General features: G+C 34.6%; 1 protein-coding gene across 2 annotated transcripts in view; it reads right to left on the bottom strand.

Annotated features, from left to right (window-relative positions):
- Csmd3 (CUB and Sushi multiple domains 3) overlaps positions 1-24437 on the bottom strand; it is a 1090370-nt gene that overhangs the window by 306784 nt on the left and 759149 nt on the right. For both annotated transcript variants that reach the window (XM_051159708.1, XM_051159709.1), the window contains 3 exons: positions 20561-20717; positions 5554-5745; positions 161-287 (listed from right to left, as the gene is read on the bottom strand). In XM_051159708.1, the coding sequence (XP_051015665.1) occupies positions 161-287; positions 5554-5745; positions 20561-20717 (476 nt within the window). The remainder of the gene's footprint in view (positions 1-160; positions 288-5553; positions 5746-20560; positions 20718-24437) is intronic.

Raw genomic sequence — 24437 nt, 5'->3', positions numbered from 1 at the left:
ACGTATGCGAATGATTACTTTCTCTTATTTTAAGCGCATGAAGAACTTGTTTTCCTTTATGAAGGCTGACCATACTGATATTTAGTGATATCAACCAATATTTATATAGCTGCTGATCAGGAACATCCTTAATTAGTTGATGAAACTGAAATCTATTTACCTTACAATGTTTCCTGGATCTACTTCAATCATCCACATGCAGCGAAGGTTATTATCATATGGAAAGGGGTAGCCAGGGGACAAGATCCTTCCTGATGATTCCCCTTTGAAGCGACCACCACATTCAGCTGGCAAAATATAGCAACATTTCAAGTCACAACTTCATATCAATCATTTCAAGACAATCTTCAAATTTCTTGAGACTATTTTCATATTCTCACGTTAAGGAAAATAAAGAGTCACCCTCAATCTTCTTGATAGTACGCGTTTAAATAAAATTTCTTAAAGATAGAATTGGAGCAAGAATATGAGCATAATAAAATAAGACACACTCTGTCATATCACATAAAAAGACTAAAAACAAACCAAATTATGTAATAAATAAAAGAGCACAGTTAACATCTGCGAAGTTGACTTCAAACCAATGCACAAGGTTTTGTTAAATAATGACCGAGTTATGAGAGAAGCAGATGGCAAGTTGCTAGGTACTAGTGAATGTTGGGGTGAATAATTCAACGTACACCCCACCTCTGAGGAAAATTCATTCCCTCAGGCCATCTAAGCTCCATTGTCCATTTGCCCCACTTCAAAACATTCTAAGCCACTTCCTTTTTTTTTTTTTTTTTTAATTCTCTCAGAACTCAAAGTGGAATTTTCATTAGATTCTTCAGTGAAATGCAACATAATTTGGACTAAATGTGGCCTCTAATTTTTATAAAATTTATTGAATTAAAATAAAAGTGCTGGCACATAATCTAATTAGCATATTCTTTTTAGAGAGATTCCTTCTCTATTTTATAGTGTTTAACACTACTGCATTATCAGAGGTTATTTCATTAAGAAACAATTCATGAAGAACTTTCTGTACAGGAGAGTAAGGATCTTTGTAACTATTAAAACTATATTGATCCACATGTCTGAATCCCAGAGGCAAGGAAACCCTTTGCAGTGCATTGTATATTTAAGAGATTTACAGATTATTTCTCTACCCCAAACGAAATACATACAAAAACATAGTTACTCAAATATTTGAAGAAATGCTTATATTTATTTTCTAGTCTTTGAACTGTTACTTATACAAATTCAAATTGCTTATGATCAGCATTATTATATTCTGTTATGCTTGCAGACAGGAACCGAGCATAAGTGGCTTCGGAGAGGTTTATTTCAATAGCTGATGGAAACATATGCAGGGACCCACAGGCAAAGAATAGGCCAAGCTCAGGGAGTCTTGTGGAAGAGTAGGAGGAAGGATTGAGGGAGACAGAGAGGTCAAGCAAGCTAAAAGAAGACATCCAGTGTCAACTAATCTGAGCCCAAAATGGGCTCACCAAGACTGATCCACCAACCAAAGAGCATGCTTGAACAGGGCCTAGAGCCCATACACATATGTAGCAGATATGGAACATGGTCAATACGTGAGTCCACCAACAATGGGATTAACGGTTATCTATTACCCTGTTGCCTGCCACTGGATCCCTTTCCCTACCTGGCCTGTCTTATTAGACTCCAGTAGGAGAGGATGATCTTATTCCTGTTGGGACTTGACTTGTCAGCATGGATTGATACGCCTTAGAAGCCTCTCCTTCTCTGATAAGAAGGGGAGGAGTTGGGGTGAGAGTAGACTGACAAGAAGGAAGGGTGCTGGGATCTGGCTGTAAAGTGTTTTAATAAATAAGTAAGTGGGAAAATCATATCAGTTGAAGAATGGCCAAATTGAGACAATTTTATCTCTACTGACACCAGTATGTAATAGCTTAATAAGTCTATAATCTCCGTAAAGTTTTTTCTCCACAAATCTCTAGATATTAAATTGCAATATTCTGATTAGTAATCTAATTCAAATGTCTACTAGATTATAATATTTAGTTATTTAGTTAACTGCTTTATGTATGAATGCATTTTTAAAAGTGGTTATCATCTTTAATTGGTTTACTTTAGTTATCAGTTTACCCTGAATAACTCGCTCAGATGAGCCTAGTTCCATCAGTTGGAAGGCTTTAGGAGAAAATATTTTCCAGTAAAATAAAGATATTTTCTCTCAAAACCAGAGCTTTAAGTTAATGTCTGTATCAGTTTGAAACTGTTGACCTACACCATGGATTTTTGGACTTGCTAGCCCATACAACTTCCTGAGTCTATTCCTGAGCGTAAGCAAGTATCCAGAGTAAGGGATGAAGCGATTCTATTGGCTTTGCCACTTTGTTGTTTTTGTTTCTCTTTGTTTGTTTTTCGAGACAGGGTTTCTCTGTGTAGCCTTGGCTGTTCTGGACTCGCTTTTTAGACCAGGTTGCCCTAGAATTTACAGCGATCAACCTGCCTCTGCCTCCAGAGTGCTGGGATTAAAGGTGTGCACTACCACTGCCTGGCCCTGGCTTTGCCAGTTTGTAATGTTGGCTTTTAGACTCACAGAAGTCTAGGAATTAGTATTTTGGAGACACTTTAAGATAGGCTATGTTTATGTAAAAGAATTCTAATACTTAAGAACTTTATTACTTTCTTAGCTTGCTTTGGATGACTGTGGTAGACTGACTGATTTGGGAATCAAAGACTTGATTATGCTGTGTTTGCCCATCAAAAGCCACAGTCCTTGATTCTGGGGAAGTTAGGGCAGAAACACAAGCAGGAACTTGGAGACAGGATCTGAAGCAGAAATGAATAAGGAATGCCTCTTACAGGTTTGTTCCTTCTGGCTTGCTCATCGGTCTTTAGTATATATCTCAGGGCCTTTCCTTCAGACATGGCACTGCTCTCCTTAGGCTGAGACCTTGTATATCAATAATTAATCAAGAAAATGCCCTTCCTTATACCTACCAGTCAGTCTGATAAAGCCAGATCTTCAAATAAGGCTCCATCTTCCATGGTAATTCTAGTCTGTGTCAAGTTTCAAAAAACTAACCATCACTGTCACTACCCTATTTACCTGTTTCTTAAAATAAAATATTTTGGAACAAAGAAATCATTTTGGATACCTTACAAAAATAAGTAGTTATACAAAATATAACATAAGTAGTGTTTCTTTTTGATTTATCACTATGATAGGCATATATTAGTTTGAAAACAGAGCTGATATTTTATTTATCCAGTTTAACTTTTAAGTCTTTTTTATATACTACATTGCTTTTTGGTTTTAAATGAACTTTCCTACATTTTTATTTTTAAGTATTTTTTCACAAATACCACTTTATTATGTAGTCTGAAATGTGCTGTTATGGTGTGACTTAACACTCCGTTTCACATTCTTAAGGCACAAGCTTCCAAAATAAAGCAAAAAAATAAGGTGGATTAATGGATTTTGGAGTAACGACTATGTAGAATGATGCATAACTTTTGTTTGATTTAACATACAAGTTTTCAGAAAAATAATTGCCTAGGCAATATCCAAATAATTAAGCAAAAAAAAAAAAATCTTTGTATTTGACAGAGATCAATCACAGCCATAATAGATACTTAATCTGTAGAAGAAAATTATAAATTTAGATCAGGGGATAAAACAAGTAATCATCAGTGAAGAGCATCATGAGAACAGAATTTCTTTGGTTACCATGGAGATGTTCAGCATAACTCACTGTGTGTTCCTCTGTTTATAGTTGTTTAACTTGATCATCTGTCATTAAAGGTTATTCTTCTTGTGGAGTCATCAAATGACAACACTGGCTTGGAAAGTAAAATCTTCTGATGTCAGTTATCTTTCCATTTGATTAAAATAATTTTAGGAGGTGGTATCATATTAGTTCAATATACTCCACAGATATATGAATATAATTTTGAGGAAAATATGGAAATCAATATATATACATATATATAAACATTATAGTTTTGTGGCATTTTAAAGCCATCAATGTTTTTTTTCTGAATGTATTTTATATTCATATAGTCAGTGATTTGTTTTTCAACGCCCATGTAGTTGATCTGATTGTTAGTCATATTGCTCAATTTTCAAGCTTTTGGTGATTAACATTGATTACTGTGCTAGGTATTAGTTCCATAATCTACATAAAATTCATATGCTATCTGACAGTAAAAGTCTGTGATTATAGCAGACTTATATAAAAAATTGTATATTTGAGAATGAATGTTTTAATGAACCATGAGAAATTACAGAAGAGCATCTAAAGCAGTGTGTTTTTAAAGGATTAAATATGCATGGAGTTCTGTTCATTTAAATTAAAACCTGAGTAAAGCTGTGTTTTGGGTTTTTGTTTTTTTGTTTGTTTGTTTTGTTTTTGTTGTTGTTTTTATTTTTTGAGACAGGGTTTCTCTATATTATGTTGGCCATTCTGGACTCACCTTGTAGACCAGGCTGGCCTCTAACTCACAGAGATCTGCCTGCCTCTGCCTCCCAAGTGCTGGGATTAAAGGTGTGCGCCACCAAGGTACACATTAATTTGACAAGACACAACAATTTTGTGTCTTCAATATACAATCAGGAATGGTGTGGAAATCGCTGTGTTTCTGTTCCTTACTGCAGTTTTAGTGTTTCAGTACACCACTGTTTTCTTCCATAATCCTCATATTTCAAATGAGACCCTTCTGATGTTTGAAACCATAAAAGACCAAACTGAATAACAAGAGTATCTATGGATATTTGGGTACCCATCTTCCCACTAATTTGTTATCTGCCTTGCAATAGGGATAAAATGACATTAAATCAATGCAAAATGTAATGATCATGTTAGATTCATGTAAGGGATATGTCTTATCTATGATTTTCTAAGGCCTTTCCATTCTGCAATTTATTTTCATCCTGTCATACTTAAGAAAACAGACATATCTTCTAATATTTCTAAAGGGACTTATACATATAAAAGAAGTTCTTAAAGCTTTTAAAGTTACTGGCAATAATTTCTTGCTTTTACATTTATTTTGATTCTGAAATGTGCACTGAATATTCTAAATCAAGCCAAACCAGATTGGTGAGATCCAATGAAACAGACATGATGAAAACATAGCTTTTTTTTTTTTTTTGTAAATTGAAAAGCTGACAAGAGAGCCTGTGTCAGAGAGAGCCCATGATCCTATAGTTGAAGGGGGAGAGGAGAAGAAGAGAGGGTGACACTGGGAGGTGAGAAGCGTTAGGGCTATCACTAGGATGTAAAGTGAATAAATAAATAAATAAATTGATATACAAATTTTTATCAAATGTAGAAATAAAATAACTTCACACAAACCATTGTAGCTCCCCAAAGTACACACATTGGCCAGATAATGAAAAAAATTCTTATGCTTTTCCATAGGGTGAATTTAAGCTTCTTAACTTCTTATGACCTGTATGTGGAAGGAATTACCAGGGACATGGGTCTTTTGTGAAGCAGTACATTAAAACCATCCCACAGATATGCTTTATAATAATCCAAAAAACGAACAACCAAAAAAAAAAAAAAAGCTCCCTACCAATACAGGAAGGCAGAGGGTAGTCCCAGGCCCTTCTCTCCCCAGTCATGCACTTGAGAAGGCTGCTTCCATGGAGAGTGTAGCCTGGATTGCATCCATAGATGATTGTGCTGCCAGCAAAGTGGCCTTGGTCACTAATCTTGTATCCAAACTGTGGAATGCCTGGGTCTTCACAATGTGAAAGTTCAAAACCTGAGAGAAAAATATGACTCGCTTAAAGAAAATATTTTGGAAGATAATTGAGGCTATATAAATTGCTTCTTTCATTTGTCCCTTTAAATATGATTACGTTCACTACTTGAATTATCATACCTAGCATCGTTAACACTTAACCACAGAAAGCTTTTTTTAGAACATCATTTTTGTGGTACTTTTACAATTTATCAGTGATATACCTTATATCTCTGCATAATGACAAATACTATTAACTTACTGCTTGCGTCAAAAGTGTTATTAGTACCCGGATAATTAATCCACTAAAAAATTAATAGCTACTTTAGGTATATTATAATATAAGAAGTCACATGTTTGAATGAGAAATATTCCTCAGGGCTCATGTTTTTGCACACTTGTTCCCTAGTTGGGGGAGATTAAGAAATGTTTAGGGTGTACAAATATGCTGGTGGATGTGTGGCACTGATCATGGGCTTTGAGGATTTATGGCCGAGCCTCGAGTCTCACTTCTTGTTTCAGCTAGTTTATATGCTGTGCTTTCTTCCTTTCACAAATGAACTCTACCTCATTGTAACTACATGCCAAAACCTGGTTCCTCAAGTTACTTTTCCTCGTGGTATTTTGTCACAGCCAGGGGAAAGTATCGAATACAAAACAACCAACCAACCAATCATACGTTCTGTTTTGTCATGGAACAAAGCATCCAGGATACTTGAAATCTGCAGAGTCTGATTGAAACCATCTTTTGCCCCACTACAATGGAGTTTCCACACCATCCGACTAGCAAATGTGATGTTTCCCATCATAGCTTTGCCATATGATATCAGAAAAGCAGAATAAATAAATAAATCCTGGGGAAATTCTGACCTATTCTTGGCATTTCCAAATTTTCACTTCCTTAATTCATGAGTAATCCTTTCAACTGGTTTGTCCATAATATAAGTTATCAAATACTGTAGGTATGGACGCTCTGGGACCTCATTCCAGAACTCTGCATATCTGCTATGATATATAATTTACTTATTCAAATAATAAACCTCTTTCCAGTTCTTTATGGTGTCTTAATTGTTTCTGTGTGAATAATTATAATAACAATAACAACAATAACAGTAACAACAACACAGATGCTTGTATCACTTTTTAAATCTAGACTAGGTCAGAATAAAAGAAGACTGGTCGGAAAATGAACCAGTATCTAAAGTTTCAGCAGTTACAGCCCCAGATACACTAAGAGAAGAAGGTTCTACTGAAGGTCTATGTAGTTACCACTGAGGACGATACAGCCAGTCAGGTTGTATCAGCCTGACAGCCAAAAAAAATTCTATAAAAATCTGAAATAGAGGTGCTCTGAGACCTTCATTGTGTTGAATGAGCTCATTTGCTGGGAAGTTTGCTGTGGACAGCAGCTACTGTAGTTGCTGAGTTCTCCTGGACCTCACTAATCTGCCTTTTATTTGCTTTTTATTTATAATAGTGAATGCCCTAAATCAATAAACGAATGCAACAATATTCCAGAGAACTTTAATGATGTACATTACTGAAACACAGGAAAGGATGATAGGAATTTCCTGTTTTAGTACCTGTCAGAAGAGTAACATACATTAGATCACCAATGTCATGTCATTAATTCACAGTATTGAATTTCAGTATTTTTATTGCTAGTTAACATTACTTTTGCATTCCTAATTGAGTATCAAAACATATGCAATGCTTGTATGCTTACATATATTCATCTTTAATAGCTCCAAGTAAAACCTTACTCCTTTAATTACATAGGTTCAGATAACATAATAGACTAAGAGGCCTAGTCTTTCCTAGGGTATTAAATTTTTTTCCCGTCTCTTTTAAGCCACAAGACAGTATTGTACATTTTGAATCCATACCCAAATGTTTGTTTCTTTATTTACTTCTCCATTATCTTGTACCCTTTTTATTTCTACAGTGCCTATACAGAACAACTTTTGCACATATAAGATTCTGAAAGATGCTCATGATTAAGGATTAGGTAAAAAAGTTATTTACAGGAAATAAATTAAAGTCATGCTGATTGCTTCAAAAGTCAATTTTGGATTAAATTTAAAAATAAAAGCTTCAAAATTTCCCTCTACGAATTAGTTTGTGACAGCCCCATTTGGTTGAAAAGGTAAACATCTTTAAGGAGAATCATGGAAGAGGGCAGAAGTTATTGATTCACATCATCCAGGTGTAGTGAAATCCACCACATACAGACAAGCAAATGAGTAAATCAAACAGAAGACAGTGCAGTAGGAAAAATTATATTTCATGGATACTTTACTTTGCTCTGATCTGCATATTTAATAGCATATTTAAAATATCTCTGGTCAAAACGGGAAAGTTTGTGTTCTTCCTACTAGAATATACAGTCTTCTGTCTGGGATTTAACATACAGCCGCTTTTGAGTTTTATGATATATTTCTTTTCAAATCAAAATGTAAATCAAGCTTTGTTTTCAAGATTTATCATCAAACTCATTTTCCTTAATGTGAACATTCTGTGAACGTGATTGGGAATTGCTGGTGATAACATGAAGTGGAGATGTTCTTGCATATGAAGATACTTTATAAAGCATTTCTTTATAGGAAAAAGCACACACAGACAATACTGTGTAAGCTACAAAGTACAACATAATTTAGTTCAATTTGGTAGACTCATTGTTGCTCTCATAAGTATTCAGAAATGTCTTCATTTTACAAAATCGTTCAGTTGCCAGTCTTTTCACTGAAAGCTCAAACACTCGAAGCTGACAATTAAATAAAGACTTGAATGCAGCATCAAGTATGTGACCAATATTCACCATAGCTAGTGGAATTTAATACTGTGATGAAATAACATTTATAAGACACAAAATGAACAAATGTTGACATTGTCTAGAGACTTCAGGGTTTTTTTTTTTATAACAAGCTGAGAGCTCATTTTATCACATAAGAGATTTATTTATTTATGATTTACTTTGTTATTATTTAAAAACCTGTTAAATCATATAAAAGACCTAATAAATTACATCAATACTATATTTCAAGATTATACTTCATTTCTCTCATATCAGGATTCATATCAATGCCCTATTAACTGATCCTTATTAATAGTAACATAAGAGAAATAAATACCATAAAATTAATTTGGTCTCTTTCTATTGAAACATTTGACATGTTCATCAGGTTTCTCTCACATACACTTTGTATATATCAATATATGTATGCAATATAGCACATCACTTCCATTTACTATATATGTGAAGCATAATAAAACCTGTTGTTATTTCTGTAACATATTATCTTCTACATTGTCTCAGCATATTTTCTAGAATTCCCTTCCCCTACTTCAGTTGGGGCTATGAACACCATAGTCGCGAATAGTAAATAGCTATAAAATTACTACAGAAAAAGATCTATGGTTTGCAAAAAATATGATCAGGTGAGTTACAGACTGCATTAGAGTAATATGCATTTTGAAACTGTAAATCTCAAAAACGACTAAAAATGGAAGGCAACAAATGAAACTGTTCTTTATTTTCTTTCTCTTTTGAGAGAGAAAGAATAGGAAGTTGAGTAACAAGGACAAGATCGGAGAGGTATTGGTAGAGGCAAAGACTTACTTTCAAAATATAGGTTATGCTTCCTAGGGCCTAATTTTCATGGTACAAGAAGGTGTAATACAAGCTTCCAAAGGAAGGAAGCAACCAACAGTCTTAACTAGTTATGGTGCCTGTGAGCCACGACAAAGACCAGTTAGCATTACAGCCCTAAGAGTGGAGTAGTGGCAAGCATATCTTCATGGTAAGAAACAGCTCCTAATTGGATTTAAGATTCACCCAAAAAGAGGAAAATTACGCTTTTTACTAGAAATCTCGCCAATGACTCAGGGCTAGTCAAGTCAAAGATTTTGGAGGAGAAACTACAACCACCGTTTTACTATACAAATATAATCCCTAACTACATGCTAAATTTTGCCCTTAAAAGTACAGATAAGTTTAGTCCTCACTTCTCCATAAGGAGATTTTCTTTTACAACAGATGGAGAGCATTACAGAAAACCACCACCAATAAAAACGCAGAGTTATGGAGCCTAGTCCCACTGAATAACTATATAAAACAAGACTCACACCCAAAGCTCAGAGAACATTGTAAGAGTGGTGGTGGAAAGATTGTAAGAGGCAGTGGATCATGAAGTTTGTCTTAAGACTGAATCTCCTAATAATGTCAGAAAGTATACCTAGTTTTTCTCATGAAAATGAGTGGCTAAATGTTAGCTGAACATGGGCAGTAACAGACATTTCAACATGGATGGGAAAGACTACATAATATCACCCTTCACAATGAACTACAGACAATGAAGGAATGTTGAAAGTGGGAGAAGCCATTTTCCCAAGGGAAGAGGATACAAGTTACTTATCCAATATTAAACGGTTATCCCTGAAAATAAGTAACATTGTACAGCTTGAGCAGTTTATATTTAGGAATACATACATGCATGCATATATTTGGGCAACAGTAATTAATGAAAAAAAGAGGCAATGAATTTGAGAGGGAATAAGCAAAGGTTTATGAACATATTAGAGGGCTTACAGGGAAAAAAGGAAATGGATAAATGGTATCTCATAAAAATATGAAAAAGACAAGTGTTTGCCAGACTACCTCAAAGAAGATGATGAGCATCAATGAATATCCTTATGGAGATGGCTTCAAATGTGGCAGACAAGCCACTGGGGACAATGTCCCCATTTCTACCACAGACGGAATTCTGTCTATAGAAGGGCAAGCTTGGTTGCAGGCAGAGTCGAAGACCAATTATTGCCAGGACAGGATAAGCAGGTCTTCAATACTTCCTGCCTCACACATATGTCTGTCAGATATATTGGGCAAGAAGGTTGAAGATGATGTGCCAGTGTTTAAAGAGTTTAAGAGTTTTGGGTGACTATTGAGGCAGCAAACTGTCTCTATCATGTTCTCATTTTGGGAGTTGCTAACCTGCACTTCCTTTTTACTCAGATAACTAATTTTATTACTTCTCAAGTCTCTGATGGGGTTGAAGACCAGATGTTTTTGTTTTACAATTAAGCTTAGTTGTTTAAGGGTTAAGATGCTTTAGGTCTAGGTAGATGTTTTAAGTTGATAATGATGGGATATGATTTACATTTAGAGTTTTAGACTCACCAAGATAGGAAAGATGTTTTCTTCTAGGCTGTCAAATACAAATAGCCAAAATACTATAAATGTAACATTTATATAATTCCTGACTGTTTTGTGGTTCTTCTTGCTATAGATAGTTTATTGTATATAAGTATAATAATACAAATGTATATGTAAAAGAATATTTTAATAAAGAAAGAAAATAAAGGAAAAGAGAGATATCCCTAAGTCCAACATTCCAACTCTCAATGAAAATAAACTACCCTATGAGCATATACAGGGGGAGGTAATCCCCCCCAGGAACAGTCATAGGGGAGGGGAATAATGGGAAAATGGGGGGGGGGGAGGAATGGGAGGATACAAGGGATGGGATAAACATTGAGATGTAACAAGAATAAATTAATAAAAAAAACATAAAAAAAAAAAAAGAAAAAAGAAAATAAACGTCTATTGCTCAAGAAAGCAAACAAAATCCTACCTAATCCCCCTTAAGAGAAATATGGTATCATTCTCTTAAGGTTTCTTCTGGTTGATTTGGGATGAATAATACCTTTGTAGGGGCACAAATAAAATTGGGGGGAAATTGTTAAACAAGCTAGGAATAGCATTTGTGGTCCAGTTTCTAAATGTTGAGAAATGCCAGGCTTAATTATACTTTTAGATGCACCAAGATAGGAAAGATTCTTTCTTTCAAGGTTGCCAAATACAAATAGCCAAAAATACTATGAGTGTAACACTTATATAATTCCTGATTCTTTCATTGTTCTTTTGCTGTAGGTAGTTTATGGTATATATGTGTATAATATAAATGTATATGTAAAAAAGAAAAATAAAAATGAAAAAAATATATATTGTGCATTGCTTGGAAGAAAATTCTGTGTTAAACTTTCAATATCCATTTCCTATATCCACAACTAAAACCAAAATATAGCAAAAATAAAAAATAGAGTTTTAAAAACTTAAGGAATTAAATATATAATAATTTGTTATAATTACTATTTAGGCTATATTTGAAAAATAGTCTTTTTAAAAATTCTTTAATGTTTTCCTCCCTTGAAAATATGTCTGTCAGAGATATTGGGCCAGAAAGCTTAAGATGATGCTCCAGCATTTTAGAGAGTGTTGGGTAACTGTTCAGACAATAAACTATCAGTTATTTTTTTCATTTTGGAAGCTGCTAACTTGCACTCCGGGTTCACTCAGGTACATAAATTTAAATTTTGATTGTTCTAGGGATATGTCAAAGAAACGCTTTACTATTGAGGTATTAATTCACTACAGTGTAATATATATATTTAAATAAGATTGTGAAGTGTTATCACTTATAATTAACCAAGAGGAAATGCTTAAATTCATCTACATGAGCTGTGATGCTATTACTTGTTATAGAGAAAATAAAGTGTGGAAAGGGAATAAGGAGAGAATTCAACAACAATATTACATTCCACTTTAGAGCTAATAATATAATAAAATATGTATGTTTATCACTAATTGAATTGTATAAGCCATCAAACTATGGCTACAACTTGCGTATGACACCACACACAGGTTTGCCCTTCCAACTTTAAATCTACTTAAGTAAATGAGAGACGCATGCGAGAATAGCAAAATAAAAGGATCCAGAGGGTCCTAGAAACCTACAAGTAGAACAATATGATAGGCAGATTAGGGCCCAGGGGTCCGGCTCAAACTAAGGCATCAGCCAAGGACAATACAGGAGGTAAACTTTAAACCCCTTCCCAGATCTAGCCAATGGTCAGAACATTCTCCACAGTTGAGTGGAGAGTGGGATATGACTTTCTCACATACTATGGTGCCTCACATTTGACCATGTCCCCTGGAGGGGGAGACCTGGTGGCACTCAGAGGAAGGACAGCAGGTAGCCAAGAAGAGAATTGATACCCTATGAGAATATATAGGGGGAGGTAATCCCCCACAGGAACAGCCATAGGGGAGGGGAATAATGGGAAAATGGGGGGGGGGAGGAATGGGAGGATACAAGGGATGGGATAAACATTGAGATGTAACAAGAATAAATTAATAAAAAAAAAACTTTAAAAAATTAATAAAAAAAGAAAAAAAAGAAAAAAAACTAGAGAAATTACTAAATTATCACTCTTCATTTTCCATTGCATTTTGCAGTTACTTTTTTATTATGGATTATAGTCTGAAAGTTTTTATCATAACACTAGTCACTGGCAGATTTTCCTAAATTTTCATCTGCCTGGCATGATAGTAGAGCTGATGCTGAAGAGGCTTTGTGTGCCTCCTGCTGACATGCTGTTATTCAACTTTGACTGAAATCTAATTTTGTCAAACCACCAGAATTTGCTATTTCATTGAACTATAATGCTTGGTATAGTTTCAAAATCTCTAAACACTAAACTCAATACTATATTGCCAAAGTTTTTTCCTACCTTTTTTTTTTTTTCAATTGACAGTTCCTATCATATTTGTATTTCACTATCTGGAAATTAATATTAACAATTACTACTCTGTAGCTTTTAAGATTTTTATATATTTTGTGAAATTTTCCTTAGTTTGATTTTAAATTCTTAATTTTATTTTGTTTTACTGCTTCATTTCTGTAATGATTTTTGCTCATATTTTTCTTGTTTGCCATTTTTAATGGCTTGAAAAATATTTTTTTCAGATAGTATATTTTTTCTTTTCATTTTTTTAAAACTCAAATGATGTCTAATATGTTTCAATTTTATTTATTTAACTTCTGCCTTTAAAGTGTTTTGTGGTTGATGTTGGTTCTTAACTAACAGCGAGGACCTTATCAAGAGAATTAAAGTCATTCAATGGTGGCAAATGAATAGCTGATAGTCAATCAATTAGAGGGATTTGATGAGCTTAGATGTGTGAAGAAAGTACAAAGTGGAAAAAAATTTCTGTGTCTCAGCAAACTGGAAGTTTGGAACATCTGAAATAGACAGCCACCTCAAAGCAACACATTTTTCCTTATAGCTGCTCTTGGAATAATAACTTTATTGATCCCATATCTCAGCTATCCAAGGACTATCTCTAACTCAAAGACATCAAGAAAGTCTAGGGAAATGTGGTTTCCAGATTTCATTTTAAATTAAAAAAAAAAAAAAAAAGTGCTTAGGAGGGGGAAGATGCAGTTGACTTGGCAGATTTTTGCCTTAATATTTTGTTCCAATTTTCTTTTTATCTGCCTTACAAACACAGCTATTCTTAGGCAGAATATTTGTTTTTTAATTTTATTAATTTATTCAGATTACAAGCCCATTGTTATCCCATCAATTGTAATATCCCATTCCTCCCTCTCTCCTGCTTTCACTCTATTCCCCTCCCCTACATCTAAGACCAAGGGGGACCTCCTCACTCACTATATGGTATCAGGCTACCAAGATGAGACTTGGTAGCCTGCTTATACTTTCTTGGAGTACCATCAGGCCGCCCCACCAAGGGGAGGTGGTCAAATATGGGGCACCAGAGTTCACGTCAGAGTCAGTCCCTGCTCTCCACATAACTGTGGAGAATGTCCTGTCCATTGGGTAGATCAGAGTTGGGGTTCGATCGTTACTACGTGTACTGTCCTTGGTTAGTGCAATAGTTTGAGCAGACCCCCTGGGCCCCAATACACCTATGTTCTTGTAGGTTTCTAGGACTCTCCCAGCCCTTCTATTTCCCAATCTTCTATATTTCTCTTACCTAGAGTCCCAGTAGGATGTCCTCACATCTATTCCAATCTTGTGGTAAGTGAACACTTTCATGGGACATGCCTTTTGGGCTAGTGCCCCATTGTAAGTGAGTATATACCATGTGAGTCTTTATGCTTCTGTGTTAACTTACTCAGTGTGATCATTTCTAGTTCCATCCATTTTTCCACAAATTTCAGAATTTTCTCGTTTTTAATAGCTGAGTAGTATCCCATAGTGTAAATGTACCACAGTTTGTTTATCCATTCTTCAACTGAGGGGCATTTAGGCTGCTTTCAGGTTCTGGCTATTATCAATAAGGCTGCTATGAACATGGTTGAGCATATGTCCTTGTTGTGTGGTGGAACATCTTCTGGATATATTCCAAGGAGTGGAATAGCTGGGTCTTGAGGAAGCCTTATTCCCAGTTTTCTGAGAAAGTGACAGATAGATTTCCAATGTGGGTTGCATTCCCACCAGCAATGAAGGAGTGTTCCTCTTTCTCCACATCTTCGCCAGCATGTGATGTCACTTTAATTTTTAAACTTAGCCATTCTGATGAGTGTAAGATGGAATCTCAGAGTCATTATGATTTGCATTTCTTTGATCACTAAAGATTTTGATAATTTCTTTAAGTGTTTCTCAGCCATTCGATATTCCTCTGTTGAGAATTCTATGTTCAGTTCTGAACCCCATTTCTTAATTGGGTTATTTGGTTTGGGAGTGTTTAATTTCTTGAACTCCTTATATATTTTGGATATTAGACCTTTGTCAGATGTAGGGTTGGTGAAGATCTTTTCCCAGTCTATAAGTTGTCACTTTGTTCTGTTGACAGTGTCTTCTGCCTTATAGAAACTTCTCAGCCTCATGAGGGCCCATTTATTAACTGTTGACCTTAAGGCCTGGGCTGTTGGTGTTGTGTTCAGGAAGTTGTCTCCTGTGCCAATGTGTTCCAGACTCTTCCCTACTTTTTCTTCTAACCAATATAGTGTCTCTGATTTTATGTTGAGGTCTTTGATCCACTTGGACTTGAGTTTTGTGCATGGAAACAAATATGGATCTAATTGCATTTTTCTACATGTAGACATCCTATTACTGAGCACAATTTTTTGGAGATGCTATCCTTTTCTCATTGAATAGATATGGCTTTCTTGTCAAGAATCAAGTGATCATGTGTGTGTGGATTCATTTCTGGGTCTTCGATTCAATTCCATTGATCAACCAGCCTATTACTGTGCAAGTACCATACTATTTTAATTACTGTTACTCTATATTACAGCTTGAGATTGGGTATGGAGATTCCTCCAGAGGATCTTTTATAGTATAGGATTGTTTTTGCTATTCTAGGTTTTTTGTTTTTCCATATGAAGTTGAGAATTGCTCTTTCTAAATAATTTAAACTTTGATTCTCACTGGTAGGTTTCAAAGGTGCTAGAAATAAATTCTATACAATATACATATTACTAGGTATTCAAATTAAAAATCACAAATATTTAATGATATGAAATCAGGAAAATAACAATGATTTTTTACTCTAGGAAAAGAAACTATATTCAATGTGTTTTATGCAAACTACAAACTTAAGAGATATTTTTGATATTTCACTTAGAGGACTTTGCATTATATAATGTATCATTAATCAGTACTTCCTTCATGGCACACTTAGTTTTAATATTTAAAGAATGAAGGACATGCCAAATGTGTCTGGTCAGTGTTTTTGAGGACATGTAGCCATATATAACATCCCTGTCCTCCCATGTAATTTACTTATTTTCTACTCACATTTGCATTAAGTATATTATGCACTAAGAGATAAGTTGAGGTTGATAGGTCATCTGATCATTTTTCATTGTTAGCATTGCCAATAACATGTTGGTAACTAAATTACAGAACAAATAGAATAATTTGTAGTGTATTCATAAAGCTAGTATATAAGAAAAGGCATTAAAAATTAGCCCTTGCCTGTCTTTAATGAGAACCTGACATTTGGAATGGCTATGTTCTCCGAGCATTATTGAATCATTTCAAGCAAGAAGGCCGGAAGGCTAACTGAATCTAAATATATTTGAAGTTGTCCCTTGAGATTATAAATATTACTGTTGTAGGAGTTGTAGTAAATAAAATGAGACAAAGAAATGGCAAAAGATCATTTAATCCAGTATTATTGTCTAATGGCAGAGAATACTAGACATCTACTAAATTAGCAGTTGACAAGATATAATCCCACCAAAATGGCATGAATCATTATCAAAAACATTTGCTTTCTCTTTACTGAATGAAAGTGACTACAAATGACAGTTATAAAAGGATTTGTAGCAAAGAACACTTTTTGGATGAAGGTTTGGAGAACTCACAAAACAAGAAAGATGCTAGAACCAATTCAATTTCTGATAATAATTTGCAAAACTAAGTAGAACTCAGTACCTCAAGCAAAAAATGATTAACTTTTTCTTGAGAAGAAATCAATGAACTCATTTTTTGATCTGATCTTTAAACTTGTGATGGACATGTAACTTCCCCTGAAGCTTATCTGCGTGTACTAAAGGAAACTCAACTACGTCTTCATAGATTTCTCCTCAGAGACATGTCAAAAACTAAACTGTTTTGTCTAAAACACCTGAAAGTTTCTCTTTTTCCCACTCAACCTTCCTTTAGAGGGACTTTTAAATGTGTAAAACACAAGAGAAATTAGCAGTCATTACTTTGAAGAGAACGAGGAAGGAAAATGTGATACAGTGACAGAGTTAGGTTCTAGGAACTGGAGAATTGGTATAGCAGTTGAATTCCTATTGGCAACTCTGACTACACCAAGTTTCACTCAGAGATACTTTTAACTGAAGCATCAAAGTACAGTTAATAGAAAACCCTACTGGTGAGAAAGAGAGTTTCCCCAAAACAAATAGCTTATTCTTGAATTCTAGGAATTGAAGACTAAATATTTATTCACAGACTGGGATGATGCATTCTTCCAAATACATCAGTGAATTCTCATTATAAATACATATGTGTACGATTTATTTACTGGTTGCTATTAGTAAGACAGTATCACTGCTGTCTTAATATTATATAGCAAAAACTATTAATGAGTGTGTCAAAATCTTTCATTCTTGGCCCTTAGGAATCTAAATTTTGTGATTCTATTAGTCATGGCAACATTAACTAAACATCACTGAACTTAATTTAGAAAAATCTGTGCTGGCTATACATTATCTTACAAAACTATCTCTTCAACAATCTGTTCCTTACTAATGAAACTCAATTTTTAGGCCAGGTATAATAAAAGCATACTATGATGGTGTGAGGCAAATTCAATTATGTATCATATAAATTACTTATGTTCCCAATTTAGGATTAGAGATAGACTAATTTATTCCAGGGCTTCAGAGAGAGAGAGGTTTTTTTTTTTTTTTTGTCTTTTATTTTGGTAAGAGACATAGTGACTAGTAACACCTGCTTCTCCTTCCCTCCAGCCGTGAGCATTCCTCAAGCATGCTTAAGGAGTAACCACACTGTTCCTATCTTGTAACAGCAAATTGGAGGAGATGAATGACCCCCCCAAAGATGACACTGCATAGGTGGGGATGGAAAATGTGGCTGATCATATTAAACAGTTCAGTTTAGATTCCTTTCCTCTCTCATTCTTATAAGTGATTGTGAAACCCTATCTTTTCAGTGTAAGCCAGAATTAGTTTTCCATTATGTAGAGTCAAGAGTAGACTTGTTAATTTTAGTGTTCGTGTAACAAATAGACATAAAACAGTTAAATAAAGTGTATTGTGTGTGTGCTTTTAAAAGAAATTTATAATTTTATCTTTGCCAAATATAATAATACTTAAAGTCCAAACACTCGGACTATAAGAAGTAGTAATAAGTACCCTAAACCCATAATAAAGTAGAAAATGACGATTCCTAATAAAGGTATAAATAATGTTCTCTCTTTGTAAGCAAAGAAAAATGATGCATGTGAGAATAATCTGGAGTGTGCCATGTGTCTTGAATAATCTTGCAGCATTCCCTTAATATATTTATGTTTCCTTTCCCTCTGTCCTCTGCTAGAAGTATGTCATGCCATTTCTTTCTGTGAACTTTGACCTATGACTTTACTACTTGGTCATGAAGGCTCACTGGGGCCTTATTAGTTAAGTGACCTTCTCCTATTTTGATTATCTCATCTGAACCCCAGGTTCTCATCTATATTACACTCCAGACACAATTGGGGATAATTGCAAAGGATATGTACATACTAAATTTGAGTTTGTGAGGCTGCTTTGAACATGACTAGATATAAAGATTTAAGTATCAGTGTGAGGCCTTTCACTTTCATATTTTTAACTCTCTAAGCACATCTTCTCAATTTAAAAATTGTCTAATGCTTCTAACAATGTTAAATGACATATTTACTTTTATTTATGTGTATATGTACGTTACATGCATATGATGTTGTAGCCTAGTGCCTCTGAAGTCAGACACAGGAATCATATCCTCTGGAATAGTAGTTACAGATGGCTGCCAAACCAAATGTGCGTGTTGGGAATCCACCTGGGACCTCTTAGCTGCAGAGCCATCTCTTCCGCCCCATGTCTAAACACCTTTTTCTTTTACATTTACTATGTAACCTGTTTGTAACTTATTCAGGTATCAACATGTTTTATTAAGCCAATATTCAGACTACATCGTATTGTTTCCCTGTAGAAGTGAGAAGGTGTAATTTCAGCTAACATGTACAGTGATATCTAAGAGGAACGGCCTCTTGGAGATGTCTGTATAATTTGTTTGCAAAGAAGTTTAAAGATAAGCAATCTGCTAAGTGTTAAAGTAGTGATGCATTTTTCAGTATTTTTCTTTTTTTAAATTTTATTTTATTAATTTATTCATATTACATCTCAATGGTTATCCCATCCCTTGTATTCTCCCATTCTTCCCTCCCTCCCATTTTCCCCTGACTCCTCTCCCCTATGACTGTTCCTGAGGGGGACCTCCTCCCCCTGTATATGCTCATAAGGTATCAAGTCTCTTCTTGGTAACCTGCTGTCCTTCCTCTGAGTGCCACCAGGTCTCCCCATCCAGGGGACGTGGTCAAATATAATGCACCAGAGTATGTGTGAAAGTTATACCCCAAGGACAGGGGTAGCCTCCTGCCATCCAGACCAGTGAAGCATCAGAGCTTCCAGTCTAGGGAAATCGTGAGAAAACAGGTGAATCTATCATCAGACTCTCTCCACCCAACTCTAGAAGCTACCCAACAAAAGCAGAGACATCAAGATGCCTAAAGGACAGCGTGTAAAAAAAAAAAAAAAAAAAAAAAAAAAAAAAAAAACAACAAAAAAAAAACAAAACATCAAAACAATATGGCGTCTCCAGATTCCAGCTATCCCAAAGAAAACAACCCAGAGAACTCAAACACAATGGAAATATAAGAAAATGACCTCAAATCCTTAGTAATATATTTTTAAAGCGTTAAAATATTTGCTATCTCTGGCTGAGAAAGTTAGGGTAAACATCAGTAGGGAAATGTTAAAAAATACATGTTGATGTTTAATAGTTCAACTGATGTTTAGGGAAGTTAGATCATGTCCCAAATCATGTTTCAGCGGTTTTGGGATAGAGAATATGAAAAAATAAACACCAAAATCTAGGTAAAGGCAGCTGATCTGAACAATAATCTATAGATTTGTAAACAGATGACATAGACATAGATGATTATAGATACAGATGGAGAATTGGAATGAAAACTTTTTCATACACAAGAAAACTGTTTAGCCTCATATAGAAACACAGAACTGCAGACATTGTGAACTCCAGAAGCAATAACTAAAGATAAATTGTTGACAAATTTTATTTTTTAACAATACTTACTGGTACCTGCTGTGGTGATGCATGCCTTTAATCTCAGTACTCAGGAGGCAGAAGTAGGTGGATCACTGTGAGTCAGATACCAGCCTGGTCTACAAAGTGAGTCAAGGACAGCCAGGGCTATACAAGGAAACCCTATGTCAAAAAAATATATACTTACTGGTGTAGACAAGTTGGAAGCCTTCATCTGTCCCTTCAGAGTCAGAATTAAACTCTAGCCAGAGCTGATTTGAAGTGCTACTGAGTGTCAGTCCTCGCATAGACGCCCCCGTGAAAGCACCCAACAGGTGTGCTGTTTTATCCTTTCCATCGTAAATCTGCAAAATACATTTATAATTAAAATATAAGTGGGGCCCATGTAGCCAGTTCCCAAGTATCTATATCTATCTATATCTATATCTATCTATCTATCTATCTATCTATCTATCTATCTATCTATCTATCTATACAAAGACTAGGAAATATCTGCATTGTTCCAAAGCAAGTATTACTGAAGAACAACAGAATAAATGAGCTTCACAAGCCAGAACGTTAGACTAAACATGAATAATTCTTAACTTCAAAAATTACTAGAATAATTTTTTAGCCTCTTAAGAAAAAGCTAAACTGCTGTGTAAATTTGTTTCTGAGGCCACAATACTTGTGTATCATATGTATGTTAAAATTTAAAATAACCTTTAAGATTAGTTTACAAAAAAAAGAAAAAATTTTAAAAAAGATTAGTTTACAAAGTTGGTTGGTAGGAGTTTGTTTGTTTCTTCATTTGTTTTGCTACTGTCTCAATTAATAAAAACACCCTTCTCGTAACAAATCCAAAATTAGTATAATTACCTCCTGTACCGTTTTCATATTTTAGTCCTTTTTTTTGACTTGTTTCATTTCTTATGTTTTAAAATATTAAGTTAGTGTTGCAGGGTGGTGTCACACACCTGTTATCCTAGTACTAGGGAGGCAGAGGAAGGCAGATCTCTGAGTCTTGGTCAGTCTGTCCTACACAACTAGTGCAGGAAAGCCAGGGTTACATAGAGAAACCCTGTCACAAACAAACAAACAAAAATTAAGGAAAGGCAATGTAGTTTATAGGTAGAATGTTTGCCTACTATGCATCAGTCCCAAGAACCAAATATATAAAACTATCAGAAAGGCATAAAACTAAAATGCGAAGTTTAAAGTGTACTAATTATGAACATTAAATAAATGAGAAATGTTACATGACAACATGATAAACTTTATAACCTTCCTTCTGTGATGCATCGTTTAGAGGAGATACTGTATTAAACTCCTATTTGTTTTTATCTTCTTAATGCTGAGGTTATGAAACAAGATGAGCCTATTTGACATATTTATATGTATGTCTAGTTGAACTTAACCCACATGGTGTTTTGTATGATAATGGCCAACATTGACTAATACATTTGAACGCTTGGTCTCCAGCTAAGGGAATTGTTGGTAAGGAACGAGGAAGTGTGGCCTTTTGGAGGAAAGGTGTGACTGAGTGTTGACTTTAAGTTTCCAAATGATGTACACAGTTCACAGTTCCCCTATCTCATCTCTCTGCCTTATAGTTGTATCTCAAGATGTGAGCTATAAGTACTCCTGTAATTCCATGCCTGCCTGCCTACTGCTGTGCCTCCCACCATAATGGTCATAGACTCATCCTCTGAAACTAGGCACCAAATAAATTCTTCATTGTATAATTTATCTTGGTCATAGTTCATTATCATAGCAATAACAAATTAACTAAGACATCTTTGCAGAATGCATCATATAATTAAAAAAACTTGCAAAGAATTTTAATTTTATAATTATTATTTACTAGGTTTTAATATTAATGGTATGATAATTTTATAAGGTGTTGTGAAGTTTTTCTTAATATTTCTGATTTAGTTAATATAGAATTATTCTCATTAGGTCCAAGACAAATGCCATGGGGTGGTGACATTGTCCTAAACAGAAAGATTTGGGTCAGTTAAAGAAGAGAAATGTTTTTGAATGGCATATTTCTTTATATCAGAAAAGTAGATGTCCTAAGGCAGTTTCCCCTAAGGAAGAACTTTCCTTAATCTGCCCCAGAGGTCAACTACTTTGGGCAAGGACATCTAATTCTCAGTCAATATGAATAACCTGTGCCAGTGTAAAGATCCCAACCTTCTGTCATACAAACTCTGCTTGCTTTTCTACCATTCTGTATGTGATATTCCTCAGGAGGGAGCCTTGGCATATGATCCCTATTAAATCTCTTCCAACCTATGGAGTTAGGGTTTTGTAGTTTCACTGCACCTTTACTTAGAGCCCTCTATCTGTACATTTAAGAGTTTATTCAAATTGTAGAATTTCTCTGGAGATTTGGTTTCCTTAAATTTCAATTGAATAGTTTTTCTCTACCTGTGATGTGTAATTTTTCATAATAATCCTAAACTATATTGTCATTTTCTCCTATAGGATTTAAGGCAGCATCTTTCCTTTGCACTGCAGACCCTCTTCCAATACAATTTTGTTACTAACAACTAGGTTGTCTGTAGTAACTATAGTCTTTTCATATATTTTATCCATATCATAAATTTAAAAACCATTTGGTGTAATTACTAAAAGTCTTTTTCTAGGAGAGAGGGTCCACTAGTTATACTCTTAAGGTTTGTCAATAATTGAGAAATATATTCAAATTTAAAGTTTATCTTAAAGTATTCCTTCAAGTTTAAATATGTTGCCTGTGTTAATTAAAAGTTGTTTTTTTATTTCAGTTAACAAATTTCCTGAAGAATGAATTTTTTATTTCTATCTTTAGGGAATTTTATTATTATTTTTTTTTTTACATTTTGTTTTAGCTTTTGCTTGTTTGTTTTGTTTTATTTTTGAGACAAATTTGGAGTAAAATTCATAGATATCTGCCTAAACTTGCCTCCTGAGTCCTAGGATAACAACACCCACCTGGATTAGGTTTTAAATATTCTTGCTGCCAACCTAGGCTTAAATGCTATAAAGAAAACAAAAGTAGATTTTAATTTACATTACATACAAATACTGCCTTTTCAAATTTTCACAATCCGAGCCGGGTGGTGGTGGCGCACGCCTTTAATCCCAGCACTCGGGAGGCAGAGGCAGGCGGATCGTTGTGAATTCAAGGACAGCCTGGTCTACAAAGCGAGTCCAGGACAGCCAAGGCTACACAGAGAAACCCTGTCTCAAAAAACAAAACAAAACAAAAACAACAACAACAAAAAAAACCCAAAAATAAAAATTTCCCCGATCCATACAAATTCTATTCTTACCACATTGACCTAATTTTGTCTACACAGAAATTCTGAATTCTGTGGTACTGGGGACCTTTCTGCTCTTTGCACCTTGTAATTGTTTCTGTGCAGTCTGTAGGCTCTTAGAGCTTACTTACATTTTAAATTTCCACAGAAGGGAACATGGAAATAAGAGAGAAAATGAGGAACTAGGCATCTAAAATTCAAGGTAGCAGGTCTGAATACCTATAAATAAGTAACAGTAGTCTCTGTTTTTATCACTTACTTACATAATTACTTATATCTATATCAATGATATAGAACTTATATCATTCTATTGGTCATTGGTGATATGTGGACGGATCTCCTGAGATTATGAGATAACTTCGACCCCTAGGGAATCGAAATCATATACATAACTTTCTACTTTAGTTACCAGTAAGAGTTTATCTGTCTTAAGCAAAACTAAAACAAATGTGGAGATTTATTCTGAAGTGTTTTTTGTTTGGTTGTTTGATTCCGTACATTTCAACTTTTCTTTTTTTAAGTACAATAGTCAACAGTGGTACCTGATCGCTAAAGACAGTAAAATATACTCTGTGCGTTTTCAATGGTCAACATTTTCAGGCCTCTTTGAACATATGATATTAATGATGCTATGTATTATATAGTTATAAATCCTATGTTTGTAGCCACTCCTTTACAATCAAATCCTCTCACTCAGAGGTTCTGTGAATTTTATTTTCGTAAATACTGTCTATGTACTCACAAATATTTCCTTTAATATCCTCTACTTTTCAAAATATC

The sequence above is a fragment of the Acomys russatus genome, chromosome 17 (assembly GCF_903995435.1).
Source record: "Acomys russatus chromosome 17, mAcoRus1.1, whole genome shotgun sequence".
NCBI classification, from domain to species: Eukaryota; Metazoa; Chordata; class Mammalia; order Rodentia; family Muridae; genus Acomys; species Acomys russatus.
This window is presented reverse-complemented; position numbering and strand designations above follow the sequence as displayed.